General features: G+C 53.7%; 1 protein-coding gene across 2 annotated transcripts in view; it reads right to left on the reverse strand.

Annotated features, from left to right (window-relative positions):
- Positions 1–4,282: 4,282 nt before the first annotated feature.
- The window catches only part of SLC6A6 (solute carrier family 6 member 6), a 79,951-nt gene continuing 59,447 nt past the window's right edge, over positions 4,283–24,786 (reverse strand). For both annotated transcript variants that reach the window (XM_067755594.1, XM_067755593.1), the window contains 8 exons: positions 24,381–24,484; positions 24,124–24,248; positions 20,300–20,412; positions 15,482–15,619; positions 14,472–14,574; positions 13,791–13,891; positions 11,031–11,201; positions 4,283–8,385 (listed from right to left, as the gene is read on the reverse strand). In XM_067755594.1, coding sequence (XP_067611695.1) covers positions 8,245–8,385; positions 11,031–11,201; positions 13,791–13,891; positions 14,472–14,574; positions 15,482–15,619; positions 20,300–20,412; positions 24,124–24,248; positions 24,381–24,484 — 996 coding nt within the window. In that variant the 3' untranslated portion in view covers positions 4,283–8,244. The remainder of the gene's footprint in view (positions 8,386–11,030; positions 11,202–13,790; positions 13,892–14,471; positions 14,575–15,481; positions 15,620–20,299; positions 20,413–24,123; positions 24,249–24,380; positions 24,485–24,786) is intronic.

Raw genomic sequence — 24,786 nt, forward strand, 5'->3', positions numbered from 1 at the left:
GCTAGTCTTCGTTGTGGTGCACGGGCTTCTCATTGCAGTGGCTTCTCTTGCTGCGGAGCACAGGCTGTAGGCGCACGGGCTTCAGTAGTTGTGGCTCACGGGGTCTAGAGTGCAGGCTCAGCAGTTGTAGCTCCTGGGCTTAGTTGCTCCACGGCATGTGGGATCTTCTGGGACCAGGGCTCAAACCCGTGTCCCCTGCACTGGCAGGTGCATTCTTAACCACTGTGCCACCAAGGAAGCCCTATATTTAAATTTATATATACATATATATCTGAATCACTCCGGGGTATTTCAGAACCTAACAGTATTTTAAATGAACTATTCGTCAATTTAAAATAAAGAAGAAAATCAGAGGTTGGCAAGAGTCATCTTTCTTCTGGATCTTGTCACATCTCACCTGCTTTTGATTAATGCATTAATTCAAAAAGCACTAATATAGTATGCATCATTCTACCGCCTTGGCAAACTTCATGAACAAGACAGATGAGGACCTGTCTGCATACAGGAGTGCTATATTCTTGTGCAAGACAGTGAAACAGTGAGTGAGTCATAAGGAATTATTCTAAGAGGTAGACAGTGCAGCGGAGAGAACCAGAGAGTCATGGGACAGAGTGACCGGGGGCTTTAGTTCAGGGGTCGGGGTGACATTTGTGCTGATATCTAGAGGTAGAGTGTCCCAGGCAGAGGGCACAGCAAGTGCAAGGGCCCTGAGGTGGAATGAGGTTGGTGGGCTCAGGAAGAGAAAGGAGGCCAGGAAGGGGTGTGGGGCTCCAGGTTGCAGGGCCCAGGCGTGAGGCTTGAGTGGGGACTACGGATTTTGTTCTGTGTGCAGGGGAAGCCACTGAGGCAGGTGAGAGCTGGGTCTGCTGTATGGAGTCCCTTTAGCTTGGGTCGGGGCCCAGCGATGACGCTGAGTCTCCAAATGGGCTCCAGGGCAGGATGAGCCCAGAGCGCAGGGCTGGGTCTGGCTGGAAGAACCACAGCTCTGTGAGCAGAGGAAGAGCCTCTCGCCATCAGTTATGCAGGAGGGAGTGAGCACCTTGTCTTGGAGGGTGTGCAGGCAGGCTCCAGGTCACACCGGGTGCATTTATGTGGCTGGGCCAGAGTCGCTGGGGGCCAGAGCTGTGCACAGGGCACTGCTGCTCTCCCTAGCGCTGGGAGGGGGACAGGCTTGGGGCTCTTCTGCAACAGGACGGAGGTGTGGGCCAGGCCAGGCAAGACAGAGAGGCGGCACTGGTCCTACAGCCTGGCTGCAGGCCAAGCACTGTTCTGAGTGCTTTGCAAGAATTCCCTGTAACAAACAGAAAGATATACTGTGTTCTTGGATTGCAAGACTCAATACTGTTAAGATGACCATACTGTTCAATGCAATCTACAGATTCAATGCAATCCCTCTCAAGTTACCAATGGCATTTTTCACAGCACTAGAACAAAATTTTTAAAAATATGTATGGAAACACAAAAGACTCCAAAGAGCCAAAACTATCTTGAGAGAGAACAGTGCTGGAGGAATCAGGCTCCCTGACTTCAGACTATACTACAAAGCTACATAGTGGGCTTCCCTGGTGGCAAATTGGTTAAGAATCCCCCTGCCAATGCAGGGGACATGGGTTCGATTACTGGTCCAGGAAGATCCCACATGCCACAGAGCAACTAAGCCTGTGCGCCACAACTACTGAGTCTGTGCTCTAGAGCCCGCGAGCCACAACTACTGAAGCCCACGCTCCACAACAGGAGAAGCCACCGCGATGAGAAGCCTGTGCACCGCAACGAAGAGGAGCCTCTGCTCGTTGCAACTAGAGAAAGCCCGCACGCAGCAACGGAGACCCAATGCAGCCAAAAATAAATTTATTAAAAACAATATGGTACTGGCACAGAAAACAAACATAATGATCAATGGAACAGGATAGAAAGCCCAGAAATAAACCCACACACTTATGATCAATTAATCTATGACAAAGGAGGCAAGGATATACAATGGAGAAAAGACAGTCTGTTCAATAAGTGGTGCTGGGAAAACTGGACAGCTCCATGTAAAAGAATGAAATTAGAACACGCCCTAACACCATACACAAAAATAAACTCAAAATGGATTCGAGACCTAAATGTAAGACCAGATACTATAAAGCTCCTAGAGGAAAACATCGGCAGAACACTCTTTGACATGAATCGCAGCAATATTTTTTTGGGTCTGTCTCCTAGAGTAGTGGAAATAAAAAGAAAAATAAACAAATGGGACCTAATTAAACTTAAAAGCTTTTGCACAGCAAAGGAAACAATAAACAAACAAACAAAAGACAACCTACGGATTGGGAGAAAATATTTGCAAACGATGTGACTGACAAAGAATTAATTTCTAAAATATACAAACGGCTCATACAGCTTAATATTGAAAAACAATCCAATCACAAAATGGGCAGAAGACCTAAATAGTCATTTCTCCGAAGAAGATATACAGATGGCCAACAGGCACATGAAAAGATGCTCAACATTGCTAATTACTAGAGAAATGAAAATCAAAACTACAATGAGGTATCACCTCACACCAGTCAGAATGGCCATCATCAAAAAATCTACAAACAATAAATGCTGGAGAGGGTGCGGAGAAAAGGGAACTCTCCTACACTGTTGGTGGGAATGTAAATTGATGCAACCACTTTGGAGAACAGTATGGAGGTTCCTTAAAAAACTAAAAACAGAGTTACCATATGATCCAGCAATCCCACTCCTGGGCATATATCCAGAGAAAACCATAATTCAAAAAGACACATGCACCCCAATGTTCACAGCATTACCATTTACAATGGCCAAGACATGGAAGCAACCTAAGTGTCCACTGACAGATGAATGGATAAAGAAGATGTGGTACATATATTTAATGGACTATTACTCAGCTTTAGAAAGAATAAAATAAAGCAGTTGGCAGCAACATGGATGGACCTAGAGATTACCATACTAAGCGAAGTAAATCAGGGAACGACAAATACCATATGACACCACTTATTTGTGGAGTATAGAAAAATGATACAAATGAACTTATTTACAAAACAGAAATCAACCCACAGACATAGAAAACAAACTTATAATTACAAAAAGGGATGGAGGGGATAAATTAGCAGTTTGGGATTAACATACACACTACGTAAAATAGATAAACAACAAGGACCTACTGTATAGCAGAGGGAACTCTACTCAATATCTTATAATAACCTATAACGGAAAATAATCTGAAAAAGTATATATGTGTGTACAACTGAATCACATTGCTGTACACTTGAAACTAACACAACTTTGCAAATTAACTATACTTCAATAAAAAAAGCAATCCCCTTATAGATCCTCCCCAACAGCCTCGGAGGGAGCTGTATTATGATCTCAACATCAGAGAGGAGTGAAGGAGGCAAGAGGTTAAGTACTTTACACAGGTAGTCAGGGATGGAACCAGGATGTGAACACAGGCCAGGTGACCAAGACACTCAGGGAAGAAGGGAGGGAGGGAGACAGACAGAAAGAGTGGGGAGGGAGATTTCACTCTAGCATTGTCTATGTAGAATGAGTTACCGAGAAAGGTTTTTTGGTCTGGGGATTTGGGGAAAAGACCCTGCAAATCCCCCTGACCTCGCACACTCACAAAGGTGGCTGGGCCAGCGGGCCCAAAGGCTGCCTCAAACGTGGACCTGCTCTGTGAACCCAGGCAAGCCAGGCCCCTCTCCCAGCCTCCGTTTCCCCATTTGTAACAGCGGGCTGGGCTCATGACTCCCAAGGCCAACCACGTCTGTGCCAACCACTGACCTCTGGGGTCCTGACTGCCCTCGCTTCTGAGGTCCCAGTGTCCGCGGCACCATCCTCCAGGGCTGGTCACTTACCAGCCCCCCAGCAGCCTGCGCTCTCCTGGCCGGAAGGTCAGAGCCCTGGTTTGGGTGTAAGTGATACCACCTGGTGCTGGTGCGTGGTGAGTACCGCCTCCAATCAGCATGAAGGGGGCGGTGCTTCACTCCAGATGACAGCCGCGGGCTCAGGTGATGAGACCTCCCAGTCGCAGGACATCAGTAGAAGCAGCTGGAGCGGAGCCGGAATCTGGGGAGATTCCCCACTCTTTCAGGGACTCATGCGCCCTGAGGCAAACTGTCCCCTCCTGAACCTCTACCTCAATGTCTCCAACCTCAGAGAATAACACCCCGCTCTGAGGAATGTCCCGGGGCAGAAATGAAAGCCCTTTGTAAACAGTAAAGTGCTTGCCAAATGTAAAGAGAAACAGCTGTATCAGAACAGAACCCACACGTTTTGGATTTTAAAAAGGAAATGTTTATTTTCATGTTATAAGGTGATTACAAACTCCTCTAAAAAAAAAAAAGCAAAGATGAATTTAAAATATAGGTATACATATTTATCTAAAAAGCCAAAGAAGAAAAGAAAACCCCTGCAAAATACAGGAATTCATATCAGAAAACATTTATACATAAAAGCTTGTATACTGCAAGACTGAGTTACACACCAAGGATTTTATTCAAATACAAATGCTCCTCCTCAGAAGAGTCTCTTGTTGGTTGATTTTTTTTTTTTTTTTACAAAAGTTTAAAATATCTTAAAAATATTTTGAAGTTTCAAAAAAAGTTCTGGTGAGCCAGACATATTTCTGGAAGGAAGCAAGACCCACATTCTCGGCATTCTCTTGTGCTAAATACAGTCACAGTTGCTAGGGATTCAAAAATTAATTGGGTTTAAAAAAAAAAATTAAGCCAACATCTCGATTTGAAGCCAAGTATATAACAAGATGCTCCAATCCCTCAGGGAACACGGCGGAATAGCCTGTAGTGACACCCGTAAGAGAACAATGAAACCCAGCTTCCGAGCTGCAGTCTGAAAGCCTGGCACTGAGAGGGGGCACAGAGGAGGGGGGGAATGCTATTTCCTGGCCTCTGGGTACCTACACTCCTCTCCAAGTTTTGATGTCTGAGCTTTGTTGTTTTGTGGGTTTGTGCTTGCTGGAGTTTTGCACAGTGATATTCATAGCATCCACGTGGACAGCCTTGCCTGGCCCACCTGACCTTGGGTTTGAGGGCTGGATGGGACCTCTAGCCCCCTTGAGGGGGTTTCTCTTGGGTCCTTTCCCAGACTGTGTCTGAGGCTTGGTGTGGAAGGGAGGCACGCCTGCCAGAGCACTGGCTGCCCCAGCTGGAGGGGTAGTGCTGGGAGACGTTGGCTGGGGCCCTGACCGCCGTGTGCTGGCACCTGGGGACACAAGAACACTCTGGGCTAGGCTGAGGGGGGCTCCCTCTCCCCTCTGTCTCCCCACTGTCTTGGGGTGTGCTGGGGATCTGGGGTGAGAATGTGGCACTGGAGCTACAGAGAGGAAGCTGTGTATGGCCCAGAAATCATCCAAGGCCACTTCCGGCCACCTGGGAATTTCCCACGTGACCTCAGGCTAAATCCTGTCTGAGGGGCTCTGTCTGGACCCCTCAGTTTCCTGTGGTGCAACAGACGTCTCAGTGCCTCACTTCCAGATGGCTGCTGAGGGGAGGGTGCCGGGTGGACCAGCTCCCATCCCACTAAGCCATAGCTTGGGATCCAGCTGGCCCATGAGCATGGTCACAGGGTGGGTTGCAGTTCACCGCGTCCCTGAACTCTGGGGACGGAGCATGTCCTTTTTCATAAAGGCTGGTCTTTGGTCTTCAGGGAGAACATGCCCCTTTGACAACGAGGGTGCTGACCGGGGGGCCCAGGAAGCCTCTCTATCAGTGACCGTACGGTTCCACCATAGGGACTAACCGGGCCCAGGCCCAGCTGGACAGAGCATCTCCCCAGGTGAGATTATCCTGGGGCCATTACCCATTTGTGCATGCTAAAAACATCCTTTAAACCTCTCTCTTGCATCCCTTCCAGATCTGGCTGCAAGCATCAGAATTTCCAACCCATCCCAGGCAGAGCATGGATGGCGGACTGCCCAGAGACAGGCGGACCAGAGTCGTGAGCTCCAATGACAAGTTTCCTTTATGTGGAGACATAGAAGTCACACACCATTACACATTGTACTCACAGAGCAGAGTTCTGCTGATACACAAGAGCTAGGGTATCAGACAGGAGGGTCACAAGTGGAGACAGGTGCTCGGGAGATGGGCGAGGGTCAGGCTTGGGAAAGTGGCTGACCTTCCTTCCAGGCAGGGCCTGGGGACTTGGTCTGCATGTGTCTTTGGTCTAGAATTTGGTCTGAGAATCTTATAAGAAGAGGCCTTGTTCGGGCTATTTCCAGAATGTTGCAATCTGCCTACGAACCCGAAACACTGTGGCCCTCCTCGCCCCCGCACGTAACCTGTCCCCAGTCATCGACAGTGGTTAGTTTACTAATGTTCCATAAGACAAAGGAGAACAGGTCACATTCCTACTTGATAAAATCAGGAAAAAACCCCAAAACAATACAATCAATCAGATACAGTAGCAACCATAAATGCATCGTAAAACAGGCACACAGACTTGCTGACGGTTTGGAATAGGATTGGGTGCTGTTTAGCAGGGTGTATGTTTTGGAGACAGCGGACTGTGAATGCTTGCTAAAGACGAGAGGTTCAGAATCGTCTCTGCCCCTTGGGAGGGGGACACCCGAGACTCTTCCCCTGCCCGGATTTGGGGAGGGGGTCCCAGGATTCAGAGAGCCCCTGCTCTGAACGCCAGAGCCGGATCCTGCTCTCCACACCCCCGAGGCAGTCACTGCCGTTTCCGCGTGACAACGTTTCCGTTTACTTTACACCCTGAACTTGGAAGTTTCTGTTTAAATGGCACAGTTTAGATCCAAATGCGGGCTGGGTGGAGGGGTGTCCGTACTTGGGATTTTAAAGGTGGAGTGCCTTCCGTCCTGGTTCAGGGAGGAATGCCAGTTCTGGGGTGCCTGCCCCCGAACAACCCTGACTCACCTCCTGACCTCGATCCCCACATAGTGCGTACCCGACCCCAGCTTTTGCGGTGAAGGGGGAATAAAGAGTTTCCTTATCTCCCAGGTTACCAGCGTGGGTTGTACTTGTGCCTGAATTTGCAGGAAAGTTTGGGGATCACCTCACCCCAATGAAAGCTCGCTCCTGGCACTCCCTGCTAGGCGCCAGGGCCGCCCCGGGCTGGGGTCTTCAACAAGAGCCTCTGAGATGAATACAGAGCTGAGGGTGGAGAGCTGAGGGTGGAGAGCTGAGGAAAGAAGAGCACCGCCCCCTCCCCGGGGTCCCGGGCGCCTGGGGCCACGTCCTTTGGTCCACTTGCTCACCCCTCGCCCCTCACCAAATACGTACACCACGCTTCCCCTACAAGCAGCTGCGAGAGATGTCGGCTGAGGGAACAACCAGAAGCTGATCGGAATCCCCATCCAGGCCACAGCCCCATCTGCGTGAGGTCTGCAGCCCTGAGACCCCCGCTCCTGCTGGGTAGCCTCCACTCCCTCCCTGGGACGCGCCAGGAAGGACGCCGCTCCCTCGCACACGGACGGTTCTGACAGCCCTTCTGACTATCCCCGCCTCAGTCTCGAAATAAAAGGGACTCTGCTCTTGATGCAACGGTTCCCAGTGCTCTCAGCATCACACTTTTCCTGTTGGGCCTCATCTGTGGGCTTTGAGTCCCTTTATATTTGAGAGGTTGGTTCATTATTTTGGCATCTCTCTTGTTGGCTAAGACAAGTGTCGTGAGGCGCCTCCCGACAGCCTTCCCTTCTCCAGCCCCTCGGGGTCTGGCCCGATGGCTGTTTGCTTCACTTGAACCAGGCTGGTAAGGTACTAGCCCTTTAAAATGGGTCTGCTGTCCCAGGAAAATTCCACCCTGCGTTTTGGGGGCAGAACTTTCTGCCAGCTACACAGCACCGAAGAATTGCTTTTGAAAACAAGATCTATTGCTGGCAAGATCAATTCAAGTGGCAAAAGTGCAGGGCAATCTCTACGTGTATACACAGTTATATGTTAAAAAAATACAAAGAAAAATTGACCAGTTCCCATAAAATACACCTAATTCCATACGAAAGCTCTGCCTCAGCCCGGGCAGCTGCCCGTGGGTATTCTTTTTGTACAAAATACCCCCAAATCAAAACAAAATACACATACACACGACACGACACCACACACACACACACACACGCACACGCACGCACACACAAACATTTTCTGTGACAATTAAAAAAAATCCTAGTGCAAATATAAAGCTCTGTAAACCTGGTCCTATAAGAATCTAATGTTAGTAAACAGCAGGAAAGCAGCCCGTCGACTGGGAGAGAGCTCACATCATGGTCTCCACTATGATGTGGGTTGGTTTCCTGAGCGTGCTGTTAACGGACATGCGGGAGCTGTAGGGCATCGCCCCCTCTCGCTCCACGGCCCAACGGTTGGGTTCCCTCGGTGTCAGCAGGTACTTGAGTCTCTGGAGGAAGAAGGGGACAGGCACGGGGAGGCAGGTCAGCGGGCCCGGTTTCCCTCTTCACCTCGGGTCCTGCCAGTGTGCTCTGTGGCCTTTGCCAAACTAGTACCCTCTCTGGACCACCCATTTCATCCACTGGCAAATAGAGGACTTGAACTAAGGTCCCTCCAGGCCCTGAATGAGGGCAGAGTGCCCGCCGGTAGTTTCCTTGGCCAAGCCCTGCTTACACACCTCAGGGACAGGAGACTCACGCCTCCAAACTCTTTCCCCCTTCTCTGTCCCATGGAGCTGAAATACAGCTCCTTGTGATTCTCGTTCCCCTATTTCTCTGACTTGCAAAGCAGCTGAGTTCCTGCAATTTGTATGCCCGAGGTTGGGTAACTGTCTTGAGCCTCCCATGGCTCCCACTTTCCCCGAGGAGAACCTCCGTCTCCCACAAGCTGCATGTCCTGCCTTCTCCATTTCCCCACTGAGGGTCTGGAGACCACTGCCTGGGTCTGTGCTGCCCCTCCCAACAGAGGGGACAGAGGCTGGACCACTGCCAGGCACACAGCAGTTTGTCCTCCCCAGGTTGCCAGATGATAGGATCAGTAAGGGAAGGAGCCCTCCCCAGGGCACCCAGAAAAGCAACAGCAGAGCTGGGACTTGAACTCAGAGCTCCCGCCTCCCAGCCCACCTCCCGCCAAGCGTCCACTCAGCGGCTTAAGTAGGAAGCAGGTGCTAACAAGAAACCCTCTATCTCGGCATTTACGTTCAATTTAGGTATAGAACAATTTTCAAAAGCTGCTTGTTAAAAGCTACGATATTTCATGTGAAAATCCAGACTTCCATCTACTCTTTAAAAACCACAGGTCTGGCCACCCCAGGCCCACATCTCCTTGAAAACGGGAGCCAGAGCTGAGAGCATCACTGCATCCTGCGATGGTCCTCGACTTCCCGAGCCCCAGCTCCCCAGTCCCCCTCCCCACCTGGGTTGGCTGCCTGGGCCCTGGAGGAAACAGACCAGAGGCCCCAGGTACAGGGCGAAGGTGGAACCCAGCAGGAGGGGAGGGCCCTGCCCCCCCTTCATCGCTTTGCCTCTCCTGACATCTGTACAATGGGTGTGCGCCCCGAACTGGGGACACGAGGCAAACACCCCCGGGCAGCTACCTGGGGCCCCGTTTATGCAGGAGGTGCAGACATAATTGGAATCCTCCCGGGATGGAGCTCAGAGAGAAGTTCATGGCTGGGAGGACCCCTTGGCAACCTGTGCAGGTAGGTGGTCGAGGGGCATGTGGTGAAGACAGGTGGATGGTGGCCAGGTGCCTTCAGAGGAGGGGGCTTTGGTTAACGGTCAGGTTTGGGGGTGAGGACCGGTTGTGAATTTGGGGTGGACTCGAATCCTTCCCCCGCACCAACCCCACTCTGCCCAAACCTCTAAACTTGGGATGGAACAATATTTTAAAATTAGGCTTCAAAGAGACACAAGTCAGTGACCTGTTGGGTGTAGCTGTGGGCACTGAGTAATCAGGACAGACATCCAACACCCCCTGTTGTGCCCTCCATTAACCCTTTGGTTTCTGGGTGGTAGGGACATTCTGGAAATTCCTGGGGGAGGGGCTGGGTCTGTCCCAGGCCCAGTATTTCAGTATTTTGACACACGATAGGGCCAATCAGCATTCTGGCTGAATACTGGGGTCCTTCCCTGTGTCCTCTGAGAAAACACAATGGGTCCAGTGCTGCAGGAACACCCCAAGCGTCCTCCTGGCTCAGACAGACCCCAGCCTCATGGTTTCCTCCTGGCATACATACCCCTGCCTACTTCCTCTGTCTCGGGAAGGCTGGTCTGGTCTTCTTCTGCCCGGCCCGGCATCTTTCCCCACCAACAACACCCCCAGGTCAATCCCCTGCCCACAAGGAAACCAGCCCAGCCCAAGAGGGAGCCAGGGCCCCAGGACATCCTGGCTCCAGATTTTTAAGAGAATAACAATAAAAACAGCCCAGAACAAAACAGTGCCGTCTTGGAGCCGGCCCAAGCCCAAAGGTTAAGGGAGAGTCTAAGAAAAGGATTTCTTGGAAAGAGCCCCGACTTTTGCCAGGGCCTGGAATCTCCAGGATTGTTGGAGGAATTTCTGAGAGGATGGTGGCGGGAGGGAGGCGCAGGGAGGAGACTGGTGGGCACAGGGGCCTGGGAGCTGGAGGGTCTGTTCGGTGCACAGGTGGCTTCTGAGGGTCGGGCAGCAGATGGGGCCACATGTCTGGCGAGGGGAACACCAGCACGGGCTGGGCTCGTCTGAAACTTGGCTCCAGGGCCAGGGAAGGCCTCTGGCTGAAGCTCAGCCTTGCTCGTGAGCTCCTGTCTCCCGTCTCACCACTTGGGAAACCTGGCCCCCACTGCTCCCGGGTGAAGCCCCGGCTCTTATCTTGGAATCCAAAGCTGCCACCACCTCTCCGGCCCCCGGCCCGGCCCTTGAATGTGTCACTGTTGCCCATTTTCCCACTATACACTCTCCTGCCCACAATCTCAACCACTCCACAGGGCAGGTGAGAGGTCTGGCGCTCAGAGAGGGCAAGTGACCTGCCCAAGGTCACACAGCAAACTGACAGCTGGCTGGCCTTCAGCAACCTGCCCCCACCCCAAATCCAGACTCGGGGCCCTGTGTGCTTACCACGAGGAACGGCCCTTCCGTCTGGCAGAGGCGGATGACCATGACCAAGGGGACGCACACAATGGAGGACAGGGCCAGGCTCCAGCCCAGCCCGATGGCCCAGTTGGGGTACACGTAGACTTTGTTGTAGGTCAGGGGTACATACTTGACGAGAGAGAAGATAAAACATCCCTGTGGAGAGACGGGGGCGGTCAGGGGGCTTCTGGGACCAGGGCAGGCTCCACCCAAGAGGCTCACACCCTTCTCCCTCTGGTGCAGGAGGGCCGCCCCCAGGGTAAACCTGATCAAGCCGCCTCCTTGCTCAAAACCCTTCTGCGGTTCCCCAGGACCTTCGGGATGCAAACTCCTTGTCTGGCCGGCAATTCCCTGTCACCTACCCACTGCCTCTTTCTCTGCCACTATACTCCAGCTACCTAGAATTCCTTTCAGCTTCTCAGCCGCTTGCCCTGGGGTCTCTGGGCAGGCTGTTCCCACTCACTGGGAACCTCTCTCTTGATCACCTTCTCCTCATCCTAAATTTGCACTAATGGTCCTGCCCAGGCCCCGCCCAGGCTCAGTCAGGTGCCCACACTTCCCTTCCCAGAAAGCTCGATTTTTCAATTCTTCATGATCACAATTACTCGTTCCCCACCCAGCCTGAGTCAATGAGAGCGGAAGGTGTGTCTGTCTCATTCCCCCGTTTCCCTGACATGTGGTGTAGCTCTGGGGGCACACAGCTTCCCTTCGGCCACTGCCACCCCTCCACCTCCCTCTCTGAGCCCCAGGCCCAGCCCCCAAGGCAGGGTGTGGACCTGGGCCTTGCTGCCCTGTTGGGGGGTCCAGCTTAAGCCACGCCCAAGCCATTTATCAAAAACGTTTACTTTTTGATAAATATTGATTTATAATAATCCTAAGCATTTTTTAATCTTAAAAATAAGCATCCAAAAACTTCAAGTGAACTATATTTTAGGATCAGCTTGTCTTTATCTTGAAGGTTGGTTTTTAACCACCTTTGCGCCCAGGGGTCCATTATCAGAACACAGCATAGGGCTCTGTCCCTTAAGCATGTCCACATCACTGACTGACAGACCTATTTCCAGCCAAACAGGCTCTTTCCCCTGCACTCTCAGTGTGGCCTTGCCTGCCCGGGCCTGCGATCCTCCCTAGGACTGTCTTTTCCTCTGGGAGGGTCAGACTCACCAATGATCAGTGATACTTCAAAATGGTGGTGTCAAAAGGAAAAACAGAAGTGGCTTTTAATTCTTAAGGAACATAGGGGTGGGGTGGAGTCAGCTCTGCGCCCCAAAGCCTGCACGCTAGGCTGGCTGGAGGGCTGCTTCCGGTCAGAACTACAGCCTCTCCGTGTAGAACCCAGTGAAAATGACTTAAACCTTCATTATCTAATAAGGGGGGTTTGAAGGGAAGACAAACCTATCTAAACCAGAATTGGTGAGGGGGTGGGGGGAATGCTCTTCATTAGGCACCTACTGTATGCCTGGCCCTGTTGTTGCTGTCCTACGTGTGGGGTGACGCTTAGAGGGGGAGGGTCCCAAGGGAGGGCAGCTCTGCCCTCCCAACCCAACCCGGGAAGCAGCGTGTCCGCCTGTGTCACTCTTCCCGCCACCTCAGAATGCAGCCTCTCACCTATCCAATCCCCGAGGGAGGGAGGGAGGGAGGAGGAATCCCATGGTCAGAGTGGTGAGGGGAGTTGCCCACAAATAAATCATTAAGTGAGGATGAGAACACGGGCTTTGCACCCACCTAAATTCACCACCAACAATGCACTCCCCGATCATGGTTACTGGCTGCTACAGCTTCCTTATATTGTGGGGAAAATCTGCATCTCAGATGAAAAGGCCGAGACCGTGTTCAGTAATAAAGTGACAACCTAAGACGGTCGCTGCCACTGAGCCCCGCATCAGTTGGTCTCCTTGTTTTACAAATGCAGGAACTTGGGCCCTGTGAGGAAAGGCCTGGAAACAGAGGTCACAGAGGGGAGAGCCCATTTATCTCCCGGCACCTGGTTCCTAAACACAAGGAACATTTCTGCCATCTGTGCTCCCCACGGTCTGAGCTGAGAGCAGCATAGCAGACGTCTTTCCTTGCAATTAGCTCCAAGCTCATGATAGGTTTCAAACACCGGCAAGGAAGCAGCTTTTGCTGCAGAGGACCTCCCTTTGGCCAGAGCCTCCTAGCGGAGCCTAACGGGTGCCTGGGCCCCAAGGCCGCATCCCCAGATGGCAGGTGCAGGAACCCTGGTGCGAAGGGGGACGTGCACACCACTGCCCTTGGGTCCTGGTGGCTACTAAGCTTCCTTGTTCCTGGGAGAGGCCAGGGTTCCTCTCTGCTGGGACCTCCCCTCTCCAGGCACGAGCCCCGCCCTCCATGGGAAACACTGCATTTCCAGGGTCTATGACGTCTCCATTCGACATTCCCCAAGGCCCCTCAACTTAATCAGTGACCCTGACTGTGCCCATGAACTCTGGAAGCGTTTGAGGAAAGGTCATATACTCAGTGATGGAACCCTGCAATTTCTTGGCGCGCCCGACTCGCGCCCCTCTGCCAGCACTGCCGTTCCGGCTCCCTCCTCCTGACAAGCTCCTACTCATGCTGCACAGGGAACCCTCCGGAGCAGCCTGGCCCCTCCCCAGCACAGCTGTCACTAGGCTTGTCAGAGGCCAGCACTAAGCAGATGCTGAGTGAACGATGCGTTAGCGGGTGAAACTGTCAAGCCCCGGGGAGGAACGGCTACTGCCCGCGGCCGCGCGGAAGGACACTCACAAGACAGAGAAGCGGAGTGACCACGGCCCAGCTGTACTTCATCCAGGGCCCAGGCCGATAGCCGATCATGTCCTCAATACCGTCATAAAAGTTATCACTGCCTGCAAGAGACAGAGGCAGACAGATGTTGACCCGGTGTCCGATGCAGCATCCGCCCCGGGAACAGCACAGCAGGGGCTCAAGGGCCCTGGGGGGGGTGGCGGGGAGGGGGTGTCTCCAGGGCCTCATCCAGGTCCTGCATCACAAATCCCAAGTGTTGGCAGACGTTTATCTGAAATGATCTAAAATTCACATGTCTCTGGGCATCCGGTATTTTTCTGGTAACTTTACGCAGACCCCCAAAACCCGGTGTGGCCATTCCAAGGTCTCGAGGAAGTCAGAATGGACCATTCCTGGACCCTAGAGTGGTTCATCAAAGACAGACCCCTGGCATGGCCGAATTCTGTGTTTGTCAAAGCATCCACTCACACCTTGCACCTTCAGCATGGGGAGAATCTTCGGTGTGGCTACGGTCATATTATTTGTGCTGGAAGGGGCGGCCTTGAGAGGAAAAGTCCAGGCAGGGAGCGACTCTGTGTCTGACTCAAAATGAAATTCCCACTAGAATTCTGTTTCTGAAGCTTCTAGATAGAGAAGCCCAAAGGAGAGACTTGAGTAAGATATGCAAACATCTCTACTCACCATATATCCAGGCAATAGCAAAACATTCAAAGAATGCAACCCACAAAAGGCATACACCGCTAGCTGCATAGTAGTCAAAGAGCTGAAACACATACATGCCACCCTGTGAAGAAAAAAACCAGAGAAGGTGGGTTTGTTATTTGGCATCTCATTCCCTCAATATATAAAGAGATCTGGCCTGTCAATAAGAAATAGAAAATCCAAGGAAAAAAAAAGTGCAGAGGGTGTAAGGACCAGATACATGTCTAAACAGATGCTTAACTTCATGTTTGACAAATTTAATTAAAAAGATACACACACACAGAAAAGAAAGCAAAACATGTCTTTCTTAGCGAAAAATGATGGGTTCTCTGAAGCCTGTTTCCAAAGGAGGGGCTTAACACTCACTGTGGTCAACACAGAAGACTTCAGTGAGACCCTGTTGCTCAGTGTATGAACCTGTGGCCTGCCTTTCAGGGGGTGTTTCTTACAGACACTTCGAGAAAAGCATTTATTTTTCCTTCTGGTAAGGAAAATCGGTGATGTGAAACCCCAAATTTGGGGGCAAATGCAACCCTCTGCTGGAGAGTATGGAGAGATGGGTGAGGGGCACAGGAGGGATCAGCCCGGGCCCGGGCTTAGGCTCTCATGCTCACACGCCTCCCCTGCAGGCCTGAGAAGGGCCACTGCACACAGTGCGGTGGGGGTGGGGGGGGCCGGGGGGGCAGGGACAGAGCTGTGGTTAAAATGGATTTCGGCTGAAGTACCCCTTTCTCAGTCTTCTGCGGATGAGATAGGACAGAGGGCAGAGGGTGGCCACTGTGCTGCCAGGGTAACAGGGAAGTGGGGCAGGGAGTCCTGGATGGGGCAGGACTCCTGAAGTAGGGTGGCCAGGAGCTCAGCTCTCACCCAGCTGCCTCCACGGGGGGAGCGGGGAGGTGGCGTGGCCTTGAACTGGCCTTTGAAACATATTTAGACCAACAAGGGCCCCGCCAGGGGAGGCCCTCATGCCAGGGGAGAGAGCCACCTACCTCCGTCACCATGGTCAGCCCCAGCAGGTAGCTGACACAACATATGGAGGCGATGAAGATTTCCCGGCGGAAACCCTTCCTTAGGAAGGATGGGTGAAGGTCGACCAAGGACGTGATCTGTCCTTCCACTTCCACAAACTGGGGAGGAAAGGAGAGGGGTGAGTGGCAGAGGTCCAGCAGCCCCTCAGCTCAGAGACAAGGCCCCAGCGAGGTCGGCTGTGGGGTGGAGTCCACACCGTTGGGCTCCGTGTGGTGAGTAGTCCTGCCTGCTGAGCCAGGCCTGGCGGGCCACGCGCAGCTGTCCAAATACTCCACACCTCTGCGGCCCTGAGCGCTTCTCTGAGGTCCGTGCTGACCCTCCGCCGGGCATGCCCGCTGGCACGCGTGCATCGACGCGGCAACCTCCCACTTTGGTCTGGGTCATCTTTGAAGCCAAGGGCGGTGCCCCATCATTTCTGGGCCTTGAGCGCCCGGCCGGGCCTGGCGCAAAGGGCAGCGCGGCAGCACGTGACCAATGGGTGGTAACCCAGGCAAGTCTGGGCCTTAGCTCCCCATCCAGTTCACATGGTGGTTTTTAACCCTGTGGGGATCGTGGGCCCGTGGGGGGATTTTGCACACGTGCGTGCGCGCCCAAAGGCCCATGTGTGTGAGCCAAATGCAGCCTGTGACCCCGGGAACCCATCCCTGGGCTCCCAAAGGTAAAACAGCTGATCGAAAACGCCAGTCCATGAGTAACTTTCTAGGGTGACCCTCAATCTTTCTAAATCATCTCATCTTTGCACCTAATGATTTATCCCGGAGGTCATCCCACATCAGTCCATGCAGCTGCCTCGGTTCTTAAATGGTGGCGTAAAACTCCGTCCTGTGGACGCTTACCATCATGGATCTAACCAGTGCCCTGCAGACGGTGTCCAGCCTCCACGGCTGCTGACCTGGGCAGGACTCTTCCCCCGAGTCCGTCTGTCTTTAGACATGTGTGCACAAGTATCTGTAGCACAGTCTAGACGTACACTTCAGAGTTAAAGGCACGCAGATGCACTTATAATTGGGGTGGCTGCAGCCAAACTGCTCTGCCCACCAACACACCCTCTGAGGCCATCTGATTCCTTTAAACGTTAACAAGCTAAAACCTCGACCTGTCTGCTCTCTCATCTGGGAGAGGCTTTGGGGAAGGAGGTTTCCCCAGCCTTCCTACAAGACACGGCCAACCGCTGGCTCCTTTGGGAAGCATCATGGGACGATCGAGGAACATACACAAGGAGCAAGTCCCTTTCATGTGCCCAAAGGGGCTGGAAATTCAGGGAAAAGATGATCAAGAGGCTCTTGAAAGGGGTCCAAAGAGAACAGGGGGCTGATGATTTGACCTCTGATTGATGTGTCAGCCAAAGGGGTTCTGAGTCTAAATTGTCACTGGATTAGAGCAGACCTGCAGCTCAAACATTAAGCTTGAAAAGCAGTTAAAAACAAAGGTTCTGGGACTTCCCTCGTGGTGCAGTGGTTAAGAATCCGCCTACCAATGCAGGGGACACGGGTTCGATCCCTGGGCCGAGAAGATCCCACATGCCGCGGAGCAACTAAGCCTGTGCGCCACAACTACTAAGCTCTAGAGCCCTCGAGCCAGAACTACTGAGCCCGCACGCCACAACTACTGAAGCCCTCGCGCCTAGGGCCCGTGCTCTGCAACAAGAGAAGCCACCGCAATAAGAAGCCCGCGCACCACAACGAAGAGTAGCCCCTGCTCGCCGCAACTAGAGAAAGCCTGCGCGCAGCAACGGAGACCCAACGCAGCCAAAAATAAAAAATAAATGAATTAATTAAAAACAGAACAAAACAAAAAAAACAAAGGTTCTTTCCTTTTTTGAGATTGGAAAATTAAAGACAGGAAGATCCAGTGTCACTGAGAGTCAGGGCCAACAGCAGCACAAGCTCCTTGTTTCCAAGTTCACTGCACCTCTGGGGGACACCAACCCCAGCCCTCACCCGCTCCACCAGCCTCTCGAGACCTCCCTCACTTAATAGTGGTGTGACCCTGACTTCTCTGAGCCTCAGCTTCCTACTCTGTAAAATGGGAGCATCTTGCGTACTCAACAGGGGTGATGGGAAAGATGGGAAATCATCAGAGTAGACTGGCAATGGGGTGATTCCTGCTAACGCACATCAGGGGCTGAATGGGTGAGCTCCTGGGCGAGAGGGAATCCAGCTCTCTTCTCCTTGTGCTGTTTGTTCACAGACTGTGTCCCCCTCGGGCGGGCCAGCTAGCGAGCATCTGCCTCCACATGGGTGACAGTCCGACTCCCTCTCCCTGGGAAACACATAGCGGTACGATGGCCCCTCAGGCAAACACAGTGCTCTCCCCAAATGCTAGGAACACCCCCTCCTCTAATGAGCGAGGCTCACGCTCCCCCTGCCTGAGACTGGCTGTGGATCCCTGCATGTCCGAAGAACGGAGTTCTTTGGGGGGAACTCAAAGGAAAGGCCAACTAGCAGGGACGAACTGGCAGGTCTGGGGACAGGCAGCCATGACTCCAGTCCTTAACCCACTGGGTGTGGCCTCAGCCCGGGGCCGGTTCCCTCTGAGCCTCAGTTTTCTCGGCTCCGGGGAACAGTTGTTCCCAGGCATCGGGACACTGTGTGGATTAAGGAGCGGATGCATAAAAGCTAGGTTAGGAGGGAGGGTTCGTGTTTAGTGGGGACAGAGTCTCAGTTTGGGAACATGAGAAAGTTCTGGAGATGGATGGTGGTGACGGCTGCACAACAACGTGAGCGTACTTAACGCCCTGAGCTGGGCGCTTAAAAATGGTTACGATGGTTGATTCTGTGTTATGACACGTGAAGCCCGGTCCGAGTGGACAGCTCGCAGGGCAGGGCCCCTATCACTGCTGGTGCTGTACGAGGTGGTCGCTGGCATCTGCGAAACCTTCCCCCACGTCCCTGACTTCACAGAGCACACAGATGCAGGGGAGGGATGCCAGGGTTCGAATCCCACCATGCCCTTTCCTGGCACATCAATTAGGCAGGTCGTTCAGTGCCATGAGTTCCATGCTCTGAAGCAGAAGAACACCGGCTCCCTGCGAGGCTGGCTTTGAGAGCTTTGAGATTCCCTAAGCAAACAGCCGCAGTGGGCCTGGCTCAGAGGTGCACACCCTCAACCAGGGGAAATCTAATGAATAACCCCCTCCGCCTGTTCACGAAGCAGTTCCGTATCCCAAGAGGCCAATTTTGGGCCCATGGAGATGTCACGCTTTGTCATTTATTAACCTCTTTCTGTTTTTGTCTTTGGCTTTCACTGAGAGCTCTGGAAGAAGTGATAAAAGCCATTTGCTTGGGGCCTCTGAAGGCCAAACTCATTAACTAGGAATGACGGATGGAGCCCTCCTGCTGTTTACACAGCTCAAGCCCATCAACAACTGCACAAGTATTTTGTTTACAGTCTCCCAAATGTTTTCCTTCCGTCTTCTCTGATAATCCTGGTCCTCTTTCCGCCAAATCCTCCACTCTTCTCTTGACCTTGCTAGCGGACCACCTCCCCTCCGCTGCCTGACCTTCTAAGACTTTCTTCCTACCCGGTTCTGAATCCCCGGGGACCATCCGGGCACGGGCCTTGAGGCTGCTGCCCAGGGGGCAGTGGCAAAGCCCTCTCCTGAACAGGAGCAGGCCCCCACCTCTCACGGGGTGAGACCAGACCTCTGTGAGGCAGCCGGAGCCCAGCCTGCAGACGAGGCTGCCTTCCAGTGCCTGACCTCAGATGAAGGCCCATGTGGCCATGGGCACAGGGCCAGCCCGCCCTGCACACCTTAACTGTCCACCCCTGGAGCCACACCTGTGCTCTCGAGAAGGCCTCAGAGAAAACACACCTATCTCCAGGGAAGGTGTCCCAGGGGCTCACTGTACGGTCCTCCGAGCACCACTGACTGCTCCCTACCAGGCACTGTGCCTGGCATTTCCCACAAGGCAATGTAGGTATAATCATACCCATTTATCAGATGAGGAAACTGAGGCTCAGAGTGGGGGAGGAAACGTGTTCCATGACACAGAGCAGCATGGGGGCTGGGAACAGTGTTACTCCAAAGCCAGATGCAGACCCCAGCTGGCTCTCATTGACATCCCCAGGGGGTCGGGGGGAGGCCTGAGTCCTGGAGGGATGGGACGTGGGGGTTAAGAAGCACAGGAAATGACCATGGTGTACGTGGAGTCCTGCCTGTTGTGGAGAGGGGGCAGAAAGCTGGGAAGGCCAGAGGGCAGGATGGGTGTTGGCAAGGCTCCGGAGGATCAGTTTCCCCGTGGGGGCCAAGATCGCGGACCCATGTGCCCCAGGAAGCAGCGAATACAGCCGTGGTTCCAGCTGCTGTGGCCACACTTAGGACTGCCAGTGATGGCCTGGCCAGTGACCACCTCATGCCCTAGACAGAGGTGTTGGCCCCTTGCCCGAACGGCCTGTGTGCCACGTCCCCCCTTGGCCTGCCTGGGCGCCCCATGCTCCACGGCACACGCCACTACTTTAAGGCCTAGCCCTTCTAGTCGCACTCATGGCTCTCTGTGGGCCACAGCCTGTGGCTGTCCGTTTCCCCGTGCCGAGGTCAAAGGCTCGAGCTTTGGGGCAGACAACATCCTGCTGCTGCCCTGGGGCTGTTTCCACTCCTGGGGTCCCAGAGGAACCTTCGCTGGCCGAAGCTGCTGCAGGTCTGCAGAGGGGTGTGAAGGGGTGTCAGCAGCTCACTCACAGCACAAAGAGGGCGGCTCTTCCAGAACCAGGTTCGGGGGGGTGGAGGGGGGCGGAGGCGGTCCCACCCAGGGGCCATCCCCTCGCTCTGTACATACCTGGCTATCCAGTCCAAGCAAGAGAAGCATAATAAAAAAAAGGATGGACCAAAACGTGGGCAGCGGCATCATTGTCACAGCTTTCGGGTAGGCAATGAAGGCCAGGCCAGGACCTAACGGAAGAGAAGATGGGGAGGGGCAGAGGGGAGACATCAGCGCCCAAGCCGCCCCGAGCCCCGGAGCCACACAAGACACTCAGGTCTGAGGCGGGTCTCCCAAGCCCCAGATGCAGGGTCCTGCCTGGGGTAAGAGGCCAGGCCTGTCTCACTGTGGGGTGGGACGCGCCGGGGCTCAGGCGGGGCCCCGTTTTAGCATCTGTCTCCTATGCAGCAGCACAGGTGGCCTCCTCACACGCCAGGTTCCGAGCGGACACCGGTTATGGGGTAGGAAATAGGACCAAGCCTGGGACTCGGTCTGCCGGCTTGGGAAAGGAGGACCTCCCCCAAACCAGAGAATCACACCAACGTTTGCTGGAAGGAAGCAAAAACAGGGAGCGTCCTGACTACTAGAGTTATCTGACTACTAACGCCCTGTTTGCAAAGAAAAGCTTTCTACTGAAACACTAAATGAGGGGCCAGAAAAAAGAACACAGAACCACGCCCCGCGGGGCCGATGTCTCTTGCGGGTGCATCTGTGCACCCACTGGAGCACCGTCACAGCCAAGGCCCAAAGCTGGAGGGAGGCGAGTGCAGGGCAAGACCCCAGGCGGAGAGCCCCCCAGGCTGCAGTCCAGTCCTCGGCCCACCACCTCCGCATCACGTCACCATACGCCCTCTCGGGGCCTCAGGCTCCCCACAGAAGTGAGGGGCAGGTTCCCATACGTGAACCCCAACGAGGCTTCTCCTGCTCAGATTCTTGGGTGCTGGTGCCATTTCCCTGGTAAAGGGCTCTGGTCTCTAGGGAGGGCCGTGACTATTTGGAGGCAGGAGCCCCACCGGCTCTGGGGGTGCCTCCAACTGGAAACGTCCCCTCTCGCCTCCAGTCGGCCTGAGAGAAGACACCGGGGGAAAGACGGAGTTGTAACCGAGACCTGTGGGTCCACCAGAAGGTCGGGAGCCGCCAAAGAAAGGAGACAGGGAGGGCCTGGGCTGAAAAAAAATAGAGCAAAATCCACAACTCAAAAACAATTAAAAAAAGGCAAGAAATGTGAAACGAGGAGGGCTGGAGGGCAGGATATTTGAAACAGGTATCAGGAACCAAATGAATGGTCTGAGAATGAAAAAAAAAACTTTGATATAAATTGGAGCCAGAAACCACATCGTACGGCGTTGACCACACGCGTGGTGGCGAGGGCGAGACCCTATACAGCCAGAGTCCCCCAACGTGAGGAAAGCCCAACGGTGACTGTGACCATGTCCTCGGAGGCGATGGTGGAAAACCCCCGGAAGAGGTGGAAGGGTGCTCGTCCCAACCCCAAAGCCCCAGCTGGAGTAGTACCCGCATTTCCACCTGGCTGGGGCCCCCTGGGCCCCCCAGGTCAGCTCCGGCCCGACTGGTAGGCGGCACCGGGAGGAATCAATCCAGCCGCTGCGAGACAGATGTAAAATGGGGCCCTCGCCCCACCTCTCCCCCGCCCGCCCGCTGGGCCCTGAAGCTTCTCAACGGCTGTTTCTGTATTTCAGTTTTGCCTTTTTCAAGCCAGCCTCCGGGGGAGGGTCTGAGCATCCTTCTCTGAAAGCACGGGAACTAGAGAGAGAAGTCGGGGAGACACGGCAGCCGCTGGAGCCCCTGGGGCAGCAGAGATGCCCCGCTCTAGGCTTCATTTGCAATTTGCACTCCGTTCGGCTAAATAATTATCTTGTTCCAATGCACTTCGCTCAATATGGTGCTTGTTAAAAGCTTATTAGCGAAATAATCACCCTTGATGTGTCGGCTGTTCAGACATCACCGTGGGGAATAAATGACAAGGTCTTTGAAGTGGACGGGAATAAGAAACAACTTATCTTGACGATGAATACGTATATAAAAGTATCTAGCTGTCCACAGAGAAAGATCTATTTCATATACTGACAGATCTATTGAAAGATCTATTTCACATATTTCATAATCTCCCACTGCCAAATTCCCTCCATGCTCCTGGCGATTCCCCATCAATCAGAATTGGTTTGCAAGCCCTCAAGCGGAAAAAAAAGCCATTTGCAAAGGAGATGTCAACTGTCTCCCCTTCGTCACTCTGCCAAAGTCCCACACGCGTGTGGTTATTTCACTTCTGGAAATACTTTGTGTCCTCAGTCTCTGGCCTGCCTCTGGGGGCTCTCAGGGAAGGAAAACTATGTCTGAAGGTCCGATCTGGGAGCGGGGGCAGTGGAGACAGCTGTGGGGCTGAGGCGTGGGCTTGTCAGGCCTGTCTTGCAGCACTGGGCGTGGGAGGAGGGGGCAGGGCAGTGAGCATCTTCACCGAGTAAGGGGGGAAGCGGGGCCTGCGGCTCTGAGAGGCCGGAGGAGCCCTGAGGTCGCATGTGTGCACGGTGGGATGGGGAGGCTGCAGGGGGATATCCTTGTGTCAGAGGGACCTGTCCAGGAGACCCCAGCTCTGACCCTGACCAGCCCAAGCACGGCCCTAGGTCTCAAGCCGTTGACCTCATCGGCCGTGGTGACATGTGAATGCATGATGCTGGGGCGCCCAACCCCCAACACTAGGGTCCCTGGCTGGGGAACCAGGACACCAGCCCTTGTTTCCAACAAGGGCAAGGGTAGCGCCATGTGGGGACTCCAGCTGTGCCTGATCCTGGTCTGTGATCCCTGGAATTAGGACCTCACGCTCTCCCCTGGGCCTGGGAGGGGCCTCAGCCTAGGGCCCTCACCTGCTTCCAAGTGGCCCCTGAGAGGTTGTGGGAAGTCAGGTGGTCAGGCTGTGAAACAGCAACAACCACCCTCCAAGTGACCTGGGCAGGATGAGGGGAGGCCGCAGAGGCCGGAAAGGCGGACCTTGGGGACCCTGGGAATAAGGTTCTCACTCCCACCTCGAAGCCCCTGCAGCCGCAGAGCTGGGGTCCAGGACTGGGAGCGCCCACAGGCACGTCTTAGAACTGGGACACCTGTGCTTCTGACGCTCTAGGATTCTAGCAGCTGAAGCCCTCGCAATTCTCGGGTTCCAGAACCATCTCGCTGGAACCCCAGGATCCCAGCCTAAGACCCCAGGCTTTGAAGACTCTGATTCTAAGACTGTCTCTCCACTGGCAGGTGTCTTGCAGGAAGTGCCCCACCAATGGGGCCCACACCCCAGGGGGGTGATGGTGTCCCCAACAACCTTCCCCCAAACTGGACCTGTCACCGTCCCAGAGGGTGGCCTGCCACACCCCCTGTCCCTCCCCCACCTGGGCCTACGGTGGTGCCTGACACAGGGCAGAGACTCAGCAAATCAAGAAACAGCGGTGGAATGAATGAATGGGTTCGCTTAGAGGGGGGCGTGCTGGGAGCAAAGTGCAAAATACAGAAACCAAAGCTGAGAAGGTGGTGATGGAATGCCGATTGGTGGCTGCCTTGGGCCTGAGTTAGGAAGTGGTTTCTGTTGCTGAAACCAGGAGTTTGCTGGAGAAGGACAGGGAGGGGGAAAGACCACATGAGAATAGCTGAATATTCCCCAACTTAACCAACCCCAATGTTTCTGCCGCCCCTTGGGCAAAATTGCAACTGGAAGTGTCTAAAATTTAGCTTTTATACTCTTTGATACTTGGGGGACGTCTTGGTGGGGGGGGTCCATTTCAGAAACCAGGCTCATCCCCCCCACAAAGCCCCCTGGGGGGTCTGGCTTCATGCCTGCAGTACTCGGCTTACACACTAGGTGGCAGTGCCCACCACCACTGCCACCGATACCACCATACCTGACTCAGCCACATCAGCAATGTCCACCCCTTGCTCTTGTGCCATGAAGCCCAGGATGGAAAAAATTGCGAAGCCAGACACAAAACTGGTACCACTGTTCAGGCATCCCAGCAGCATACAGTCCCTATGTTACACATATGTCAGGGAGCAAGTTAATTCACAACACAAGGAAGCCACGCTCCCTACTTCTTCTCTTTTTTCTTTAAACATCATCATCATTTCTAAGGCCCACCAGGCCCGCTGGTGCGACACTTGCCTGTACGAGTTGTACTTGTACTTGTTGTAGCTCCCCAGCGAGGTCATGGCCCCCAGGCAGATGGCGTAGGAAAAGAATATTTGGGTCCCAGCATCGATCCATACCTGGGAAGGGTGTTGGGGGAGGGTGGCAAGGAGAGAGAAAAGGAGACTTTAGAGCCGGCTGCCTGGAGGAGGTGGTGCGGGTCCCTGGCCACCGGGCCCCGAGGACAGCGCCTCGAAGTATGCAGGTTCTTGATGCAATTAGAGCGTTTGCGCTGGAATCCAAGCTGCAAGGAATCCCAGAAGTCTAAGAAGCCCCCCAGTCACTCAGCATCAGGGTTAAGAGGCTGGCTTTTGAAGCAGAGGGACCTGGATTTCAACTGTGGAATGATGTAAATATGACTCCTGGAGCCTCAGTTTTCACA

This window comes from Pseudorca crassidens, chromosome 10 (genome assembly GCF_039906515.1).
Source record: "Pseudorca crassidens isolate mPseCra1 chromosome 10, mPseCra1.hap1, whole genome shotgun sequence".
Lineage (NCBI taxonomy): Eukaryota > Metazoa > Chordata > Mammalia > Artiodactyla > Delphinidae > Pseudorca > Pseudorca crassidens.